Raw genomic sequence first — 11,052 nt, forward strand, 5'->3', positions numbered from 1 at the left:
AGCACTAGATGACAGTGCAGTCGTCGGACACCCTTGACGTTTGCTCAGTCCTCTCGGCCTTTCAGTGCCGCCCCAGGGTGTGTGTGTGTTTGTGTGTGTGTGTGTGTTTGTGTATCAGAGTGTGTGCTCAGTCCTCTCGGCCTTTCAGTGCAGCCCCAGGGTGTGTGTGTGTGTGTGTTTGTTTGTGTGGGTGTTTGTGTATCAGAGTGTGTGCTCAGTCCTCTCGGCCTTTCAGTGCAGCCCGAGACCTGCTAATCTGTTGACAGAAAACACTTACGGCCACTCACACACACACACACACACACACACACGGCCACTCACAGACACACACACACACACACACACACACACACACTCACAGACACACACACACACACTCACAGACACACACACACACACACACACACACACACACACACACACACACACGGCCACTCACAGACACACACACACACGGCCACTCACAGACAACGCAGGCAACACTGACCACACTGTGGGGATGAGGGAGAACGAGAGAATACACAGAGAAAAGGAGGAAAGACAGAAAATCAGGAGAAGAAGCAGAGGGATAGAGACAAAAGACAGAGAAAGAGAGGGAGGAGAGAAAGAGAGAGAGAGAGGGAGAAGGAGAGAGAGAATACAGTGGATATGATGAATACAGTTAAATATGGTCATGGCAATAAAACTTCTGTTAGGTTAGAATAGAGAGAAAGAGAGAGAGGGAGAAATAAAAAGAGAGAGAAAAGAAGGGAGAAATAAAAAGAGAGGGGGAAAAGTGAGAGAAAAGAAGGGAGTGAGAGAAAAGAAGGGAGAGGGGAGTGGAAGACAGAGGGAGGAAACAAACAAAAGAGAAAATAAAAGACGGGGGGAGGGGGAACAAAAATGCAGACTGAGAGAGAGAGAGAGAGGGAGAGGGAGAGAGAGAGAGAGGGAGGGAGAGAGAGGGAGGGAGAGAGAGAGAGAGGGAGGGAGAGGGGGAGAGGGAGGGAGAGAGAGAGAGAGAGGGAGATAGAGGGAGAGAGAGGGAGAGAGAGAGAGAGGGAGGGAGAGAGGGAGAGGGAGGGAGAGAGAGAGAGAGAGGGAGAGGGAGCATCTTGGGCATGCTCCAGGGAGAGAGAGAGAGTGAGAATCTTACAGCCTCTAAATATTCATGTGGAGAAATCCGAGTGGAAATCTGTGGGAATGTTCTCAGCATCTGCTAAAAATGTGTGCTTGCGGGTGTGTGTGTGTGTGGGTGTGAGGGTTTGCATCGTATGATAGGAAAAGACACTGTCTGACATAAACACACACACATAAACACACACACAAACACACACACACACACACACAGTGGCAACTCCGCTCCAGTTCAGCCAGTAGCTGTTTTCTTTCACTCGTGCATGGCTGTGTGGCCTGTGATGTCACGGCTGGGGGAGGGGCTTTCTTTTTATGGTTTATTTGCTCAATACCTCACTTCCTCAGCAGCTGCCATTGCCATCGTGTAGAGAAGACAGCGAGAGAGAGAGAGAGAGAGAGAGAGAGAGAGGAGTGAAAGAGAGGAAGAGAGAGGAGAGATATATTACTCACGGTAGGACGGAGAAGATTTGAGCAGCTGGGCTGTACTGACTGGACTGTGGAAGGCGGCTGAGTGGACGTAGCCCCATGGCTCAGTCGGCGGCTATCAGCGTGGAGCAGGACCTGGCCAGCAAGAGGCTGCACTCGAGGTAGGAAGTGCCGAGACGGCCATCGGGGGAAGGGGGAGAAAGGCACTAGAGGAGCCGCTCGATCTGGACGTGGGGTGATCCTGTTGTTTGTGGAGAAGAGAGGGGGGGAGGGAGAGAGAGAGAGAGGGAGAGAGAGAGGGAGGGAGAGAGAGAGGGAGGGAGAGAGAGAGGGAGAGAACGGTGGAGACAGAGGGGGACTGCCGGCTTTTCCGCAGGTCTTAGGAGGGGCTGTGGAGGAGCCGAGCGGGAGAGGGAGATCCAGAGGGAGTTGCTCCCAGCTGAGGAGCTTCGAGGGCTGGGGAAGAGTGACAGGAAAGCCAGCCTGTAGCTCCAGAGGCACAGCAGACACAGAGGGAGAGAGAGAGAGAGGGAAGAGAAATAGAGGGAGAGAGGAAGGGAAGAGACAGAGGAAGAGAGAGAGAGCAAGAGAGAACAGACTTGTGGGAGCATAACTTGTGCATATGCGTGGGAGACTGCGTGGCAGGTCTGAAGCACAGCTGGGAGTGTGTGCTGCGACTGCTAATACTCATCTGTTTCTCTCTCCCTCTCTCCCCCTCTCTCTCTCTTTTTTACCTTCTCCCTCTATCTGTCCTCTTGCCTTTGTTTTCTAAAATACACAAGCACCATGGTCTTCTGTCTTCTTAATGGCGCTTTTGATCTAGAGTTTGCATATATCCAGCAGTTCATGTAATATGCTGTTTCAGCCCTCTCTCTCTCTCTCTGCCCATCTCTCATTCTTTCACCCTGCTCTCTTTCTCTGTCTCTGTCCATCTCTCATTCTTTCACCCTGCTCTCTTTCTCTCTCTGTCTCTGTCCATCTCTCATTCTTTCACCCTGCTCTCTCTCTCTTTCTCTCTGTCCATTTCTCATTCACCGTGCTCTTTGGCCTTTAGGTCTGTGTAATGAATGACCAGCACTGTTGCTCTCCATGTCACCCAGAAAGTTACAGCTTTCGCTCTAGAGTGTTATACATTCACATACTAACAAGCGCACACACACACACACACACACACACACACGAACGCACACAAGTTACAGCTTTCTCTCTAGAGTGTTATACATTCACATACTAACAAGCACACACACACACACACACACACACCACACATGAACACACACAAGTTACAGCTTTCGCTCTAGAGTGTTATACATTCACATACTAACAAGCACACACACATACACACACATGAACACACATGAACACACAAGTTACAGCTTTCGCTCTAGAGTGTTCACATACTAACAAGCGCACACACACACACATGAACACACACAACGTTGGCTTTGTGTGTTTGTTCGATAGTGAAACCAAACAAGGAAACCAGAAGACACCATGAAGCCTGTCTGCTGTGAACTGAGAGTGTGAGAGAGAGAGTGAGAGGGAGAGAGAGTGAGAGAGAGAGAGAGAGAGGGAGAGAGAGAGAGCAGTTATTCCTCTCTGAGTGAGTAAGAAATGGAGAGGAAGTCAGAATGTGCTGTTGATTCATGTGATGTGACATCTACGAACAGCGTGTGCTGTGCCTGCATGGTGCTTTTATGCTTTTAGTGAGGTGTGGTCAGTACACACACACACACACACTGCTTCTCATGCTCATACACACACACACACACACACACACACACACAAAACAGACACACAAACAGACACACACACACACACACAAAACAGACACACAAACAGACACACAAAAGCAAACGGCCATAACAGAGTTTGTTTGTGTTATTTGGACGCAGGCTGTCATGGCGACATCACAGACAGGGCATCAGTTAGCTTCTGATGGAACACCGGAGGGCATTGTTGCATCACTCTCTGTGTCCTACTGCCATCCGTGCCTGAGGGTGGTGTGTGTGTGTGTGTGTGTGTGTTTTAGAGTGAGGGTGTGTGTGTGTGTTTTAGAGTGAGGGTGTGTTTGTGTGTGTAGTTTGCATTGCTTCTGACTGGGATGACTACAGTGTTTGTGTGTAACAGAGAAGATGTATGAGTGTTTGTGTGTGTGTGTGTGTGTGTGTTTATGTGGGTCTTTGAGGATGACAGGCCTTGAGTTGATATTAAAATGGTGTCCTCCTCGGTCAGAGTATCTCAGGGATAAAGGACAGCTAGTTTCTCTTCCCTGTCCTCCACCATTGGCTAGCTGAGCTATCCATACACTAGAGAACCAATCTACCTCTGCCATAACAAGGCAAACCGCAGTAAGAATGCATTTCAAATGAGCTTTGTGGCTGTTCTGTCTTGTGTTGAAGATCTTACCAGTAATCTACAACACATTCGGCCGATCACCATAAAAAACTTTAAAGGCATCATCTTCGCAGTTTCATTATTTGTGTAGTTACTGCATTTGCCTTTGTATGCTGCTCCCCACTCCTCCCCTCCTCTCCATGCCCCCGTCCCACCTGATACGAGGCCCATAGGCCTACTGTATGTCCCCCTTCCTGCAGAGTTGCTGCCCTGTGTAGCATACATAACCACTTCTCAGTACTAGTCCTAGTGTCCTACCATCCTAGTAAGCTATTGCTTACTGATTAATTTGGCTGTGGCACATTTGTGAATTATTACAGTCTCCCCAGAGCACCTCTTGCCCAAGGGCTCAACAGTGGCAGCTGAGAACCCATAACTTTTCTGGATACTGCGTGCTAGCCCTGCTCCTCAGACACTACACTACACATCTCCCTGCTCCTCAGACACTACACTACACATCTCCCTGCTCCTCAGACACTACACTACACATCTCCCTGCTCCTCAGACACTACACTATACTACACATCTCCCTGCTCCTCAGACACTACACTACACATCTCCCTGCTCCTCAGACACTATACTACACTACACATCTCCCTGCTCCTCAGACAGTACACTACACTACACTACACATCTCCCTGCTCCATCACTACACTACACTACACTACACATCTCCCTGCTCCATCACTACACTACACTACACATCTCCCTGCTCCATCACTACACTACACATCTCCCTGCTCCATCACTACACTACACTACACATCTCCCTGCACCATCACCACACTATACTACACTACACATCACCCTGCTCCATCACTACACTACACATCTCCCTGCTCCATCACTACACTACACTACACATCTCCCTGCTCCATCACTACACTACACTACACATCTCCCTGCTCCATCACTACACTATACTACACATCTCCCTGCTCCATCACTACACTACACTACACATCTCCCTGCTCCATCACTACACTACACTACACATCTCCCTGCTCCATCAGTACACTACACATCTCCCTGCTCCATCACTACACTACACTACACATCTCCCTGCTCCATCACTACACTACACATCTCCCTGCTCCATCACTATACTACACCACACTACACATCTCCCTGCTCCATCACTACACTACACTACACTACACATCTCCCTGCTCCATCACTACACTACACTACACTACACATCTCCCTGCTCCATCACTACACTACACATCTCCCTGCTCCATCACTACACTACACTACACATCTCCCTGCTCCATCACTACACTACACATCTCCCTGCTCCATCACTACACTACACATCTCCCTGCTCCATCACTACACTACACTACACATCTCCCTGCTCCATCACTACACTACACTACACTACACATCTCCCTGCTCCATCACTACACTACACTACACATCTCCCTGCTCCATCACTACACTACACTACACATCTCCCTGCTCCATCACTACACTACACATCTCCCTGCTCCATCACAACACTACACATCTCCCTGCTCCATCACTACACTACACTACACATCTCCCTGCTCCATCACTACACTACACTACACATCTCCCTGCTCCATCACTACACTACACATCTCCCTGCTCTATCACTACACTACACTACACTACACATCTCCGTGCTCCATCACTACACTACACTAACACTACACATCTCCCTGATCCATCACTACACTACACTACACTAACACTACACATCTCTCTGCTCCATCACTACACTAACACTACACATCTCCCTGATCCATCACCTTAAGCTCTGACCCTGATAGATCCCGGGGGCCCTGCTACGCCGGAGGGATCTTGAGGGAAACAGGCCGGTATTGACCTTTTACACACAGACATGGGTCACAGAGTAGGTGTAGTGCTCAGGTGTGTCTGCGCAATAAATGTAGTTTGGAGCCCGAGCAGGGATACTAAACAGAACATTGTCTAAATCAACCCAGAACATCACCTAAATCAACCAAGAGCAGAGATACTAAATCAGAACATTGTCCAAATCCACCCAAAATATTACCCAAATCAACCCGGAATTGGCCATATTGTTTCAGTGGCCTCATGTTTCACTGTGTGCGTACACTGTCCGTTGTTCTTTATGCCCCCTCTGTGCCTGTCTGTGAAAGTGGTTGAACCCCACTGTTTTGATCACTGTTCTACACAACTACCCCCCAATACCCCTCCCCAAATTGCCCTCCCCACCATTTACTCTGTCAAATCCTACTCTGTTAGTACTCTGAATAACGGCCTATTATGTTTAGGGTATTTGGCCGACACTTTTGACCAAAGCGACTCACGGTATATTTTGCAGCCTCTAGTGAGAGTTGTTCAGACAGCACCATGTTGTTGGGTGCAGAGTTGTTCAGACAGCACCATGTTGTTGGGGGCAGAGTTGTTCATTACTAAGCTTGGTGCTGATCTTTTATTTGAAATTTGGAGTTGCACTCAGGCGGCGCTTAAATCATTCCAAACACTGCAGATCAGAGAGAGAGAGAGAGAGCGAGAGAGTGAGAGAGAAAGAGAGAGAGAGAGAGCGAGAGCGTCGTGTCTTTTTGCATATGCTGTCCTCTCGCAAGCTCCACAATAGCAGGGGTGTGGATGCGACAGTGAGAGGTGCTTCAAACCCCCGCTGCACAAAAGAGATCTTTTAATCAGGCGTCATCTCGCTGTGAGATCTGACGCACGCCACTCAGGGACCAGACAGCGCAGACGAGAAGGGCAGCGCTGGCCAGATCATAGGGTCAGGCGGCATCGCTCAGTAGATCCTCTGAAAACAAAGCACAAAACCACCCAAAAAGGTCCGCTTTTGATGTTTACTGAATGTCTCACATGGATGTTGGACTAATTTACTGCCGTTCCCTTCCCCAGAGCTGGTCAGTGATGCCTGCATGATTACAGCAACAATACGTCCCTTTTTGATGTTTGCTACAGTATACTGTAGGTGACCTCAAGGCACCCTACAGATTTGTTGTGATGGCACACAGTCATGTGAATGGGGAACAAAGCTGTCTGTTTTTCCAACTAGCTGCTCAGGCTATTCTCTAGACACAGTGTGTATGATCAAGGCACACAAAACTGAAAATCTCAAAACAACTCTCACAGCATACTGACACAATCAAATGAATCACCGTTGGCAACCAGAGAGTGGCAGGGCAGGCCAACTGCTGCAGTTCAGGCAAGTTCATCAGCCACAACTAGTCAGCTAGTCAGTGTGTGTGTGTGTGTGTGATCAAGTTCATCAGCCACAACTAGTCAGCTAGTCAGTGTGTGTGTGTGTGTGTGTGTGTGCGTGTGTGTGTGTGTGTGTGTGTGTGTGCGTGCATGATCAAGTTCATCAGCCACAACTAGTCCGCTAGTCAGTGTGTGTGTGTGTGTATGTGTGTGTGCGTGTGTGTGTGTGTGTGCGTGCGTGATCAAGTTCATCAGCCACAACTAGTCAGCTCTCTGGCTGCCTCTTTGAGGATCTCTTAGGATACCTGAAACCTGCCATTGCTTCAGGGCCATCACACCAAAGCCTGTTAAGGAAATAACAGAACTCATTTGTAGATCTCATGACCAGAGTGTAAGCATGCCTCTGACCACCATACTAGAATACTCACAGCAGTAATGCAGGCTTTACTGATGTAACCTGATTACACTGATCCAAGTTAGAGAGGTGGATACGGAAGCAAAGAGGAACATGTGTGTGTGTGTGTGCATGTGTGTGTGTGTGTGTGCGTGTGTGTGTGTCTAAGTGAGAGAGCGAGAAGAGACAGAGAAGAATTTCTTTGGATTCTGTTTCCGTGGCAACCGATCATTACTCACTCGATAAAGTGTGAATAAGCACCCAGAGCAGATTTCTTCCGTATCAGCCGTCAACGCCACCGATCTGGCCCTAATCCGGCCCCAATACGGCTCCAATCCGGATAATCTGTTTTACGACACTCTTACAGCACAACACACAGCACACAATATTTGAAAGCAGCTTCAGACTGCAACATTACAACAGCATCAGACAGCACTTTTCAGAAACACCAGATTTAGGGTTAGTTAGCAAGTCAGAGCAAAAGCATGTGAGGTTTTAGAATGTAACTGAAAGGAAAGATTGAAAGGGTTCCCCGTTAGTTTGCAAGTTAGAGCAGAAGCATATATGGTTTTAGAATGTAACTGAGACGAAAGATTGAAAGGGTTCCCCGTTCACCTCCGAGCTGCTGGACAGGTCAGCAGTGGGTGTGCAGGCATGCTGTGCTGTAACTCAGGTGTCGGCATTCAGGAAGCACATCCTTCTGTTCACAGCCCACTTCCCGTCCAACAGCGAGCAGAGGCCAGCCATCACTGGCTGCCATGGCAACGGTGCAAACCCACATGTGCCGTCTCACTGCGACCGCAGGCATGTAATTATGGAGTGCGGCTCCAAACGGGCCAATTACAGCTGGACTCAGGGACACAGCTCATGCCAGGGTCAGCCACAGGCATTCAGTCTCATCCAGCAGCCAGGGAGGGAGAGCATCTGAGGCCAAACACACATACACACACACCCACCCACTCACTCACACATACATACACACACACATGCATACATACACATACACACACACACACACACACACACTTTTTGACCTCACTCACACACACACACATACACACACCTCACTCACGCACACACACACACACACACACACACACACACACACCTCACTCACGCACGCACACACACACACTCACACACACACACACACACACATACACACACACACTCTGTCATTCTCTACGTCATTCATCCTCTATGTCTCTATTCTTTCTCTTTTCTACCCCCCTGTCCCCTCCGACCATCTCTCCTGTCCAGCATGAGCACTTTTTCACTTTCCTCACCAGGTCTTTCTCTGTGAGAGTTTAACCCACTCGGGCCATTTTGAAATACTCTGTTGTCTTCCTCTGGAAAGACTACCTGGTCTAGCGTAGCTAAACGGACAGCATAGACTAGCTGGTCTAGCATAGCTTAACGGACGCCATAGACTGCCTGGTCTTGCGTAGCTAAACGGACGCCATAGACTAGCTGGTCTAGCATAGCTTAACGGACGCCATAGACTGCCTGGTCTTGCATAGCTAAACGGACGCCATAGACTAGCTGGTCTAGCGTAGCTTAACGGACGCCATAGACTGCCTGGTCTTGCATAGCTAAACGGACGCCATAGACTAGCTGGTCTAGCGTAGCTAAACGGACGCCATAGACTAGCTGGTCTTGCCCACTTCCGGTGAATTATGCTAACAGTGTCAGACTGGTGTATTGCATGCACAGAGAAGAGAAGTGTTGTGTATGCATCCTCTTATCTAACACTGGGGTACACAGCAAATTAGCTTATCTCACAAAAAGTTATGTTCCTTTAATGCAGATAGACATGATGCATAAGGGGTTGGAGATAGTTATTTAGACAGGTGTTAGCATGTTCCTTTAATGCAGATAGGAGATGGTCATTTAGACAGGTGTTAGCATGTTCCTTTACATGATGCATAGGGGTTGGAGATGATTATTTAGACAGGTGTTAGCATGTTCCTTTAATGCAGATAGGAGATGGTCATTTAGACAGGTGTTAGCATGTTCCTTTAATGCAGATAGGAGATGGTCATTTAGACAGGTGTTAGCATGTCCCTTTAATGCAGATAGGAGATGGTCATTTAGACAGGTGTTAGCATGTTCCTTTACATGATGCATAGGGGTTGGAGATGATCATTTGGACAGGTGTTAGCATGTTCCTTTAGTTTACAGTACATGATGCACAGGGGTTGGAGATGGTCATTTAGACAGGTGTTGGCATGTTCCTTTAATGCAGATAGGAGATGGTCATTTAGACAGGTGTTAGCATGTTCCTTTACATGATGCATAGGGGTTGGAGATGGTCATTTGGACAGATGTTAGCATGTTCCATGTCCACACATTTCCTGTCCATGGTATTCTAAGATCTTAAAGGAACCATATGTAAGATTGTGGCCAAAACTGGTACTGCAATCACTTTCAAAATACTGAAGAGCGGTGTATCCCCTCCCCCTCCCCCCTGACTCGAGGTTGCACACGCGGATGGCGAAACACTACTGACTTCGTGATTAGTACATAGGTGGAGGGTGGCGCATCAGGCCAAAACACAACATGACATGACAAAACACAACATCAACAACAGTTGAGGGCTGCAACTTCACTTTTTAAATGACAATATCCTGGCTGGACTACTGTTGTCAGTGATATAAGTATTTGAAATGAACATGATTTCTTAATGTCTAGTGACATATCAGGGCCATTTTATGATTAATTGAAATATTTTTCTTACATACGGTTCCTTTAATGCTGCTTTTTAACAATATTGGTTGTCTGGCATTTGAAAGATATTTATAGCCCTTCAGACGTGTGTAAGAATAGATCCAATCTTCATTGGATTGTTTCATTTTGTCAGGGGATCTAATGTGCACAGTAAGCCAAATTCAAAATCTTCTAGTCAAAACAGCACATGGAAGCATTTTTCACAGCAAATGAAACGTCCCCGTGGACTTTCAGTCGGTATGTGGACATCAGAGTTAAGCAAATATTATTTGTTGGTGTAGGTGCTATCTTTGGCCGGAGTAATCATGCAGGTGTAACAGGGTGATCCATAGGAAGGGCCAAAGGGCCAATCACAGTAGTCTGACTACGCCACCCTGAGGCCTAATGCATCAGGGAATCTTTAAGAGATCGTACCTCTAAACTGAGACAGCTCTTTCAGGTTCGTAATTACACAGTGGAGACATGATTCCAGGAAAGCAAAGGATTTATTAATACACAAACGGTTGGGCAGTGGGGATCTGAGGGTGGCAACTATGGACGTCCACACAAATATTTTACATGCAAACATAAAGAAAGGCTCACCTGTTACACAGCAAAGTGATAAGCAATGCACAAAACCACACCACACGTGTGCTTAGACTAGTCCCCCTCAGAGCCACCTCCCTACTAAATAAACATAAAAGTTACAAACAGAAGGACAAGACAGGCAACACAAAAACTAAACATAAAATAACCAAAGCAAAACCAAGACAAGACAAGACAGCAGCACGACCCATGTTACCCCACCAGCATGACTGTGC

General features: G+C 47.7%; 1 protein-coding gene across 4 annotated transcripts in view; it reads left to right on the top strand.

Annotated features, from left to right (window-relative positions):
• The first annotated feature begins 1,457 nt into the window (after positions 1-1,457).
• The window catches only part of gpsm1b (G protein signaling modulator 1b), a 52,967-nt gene continuing 43,372 nt past the window's right edge, over positions 1,458-11,052 (top strand). For 2 of the 4 annotated variants that reach the window (XM_042060633.1, XM_042060634.1), the window contains exon 1: positions 1,460-1,703. In XM_042060633.1, the coding sequence (XP_041916567.1) occupies positions 1,642-1,703 (62 nt within the window). In that variant the 5' untranslated portion in view covers positions 1,460-1,641. Of the gene's footprint in view, positions 1,704-11,052 lie in introns of all 4 variants that reach the window. The other 2 variants (XR_006021923.1, XM_042060635.1) reach the window with 2 other exon arrangements.

Source organism: Alosa sapidissima, chromosome 13, assembly GCF_018492685.1.
Source record: "Alosa sapidissima isolate fAloSap1 chromosome 13, fAloSap1.pri, whole genome shotgun sequence".
Taxonomy (NCBI): Eukaryota; Metazoa; Chordata; class Actinopteri; order Clupeiformes; family Clupeidae; genus Alosa; species Alosa sapidissima.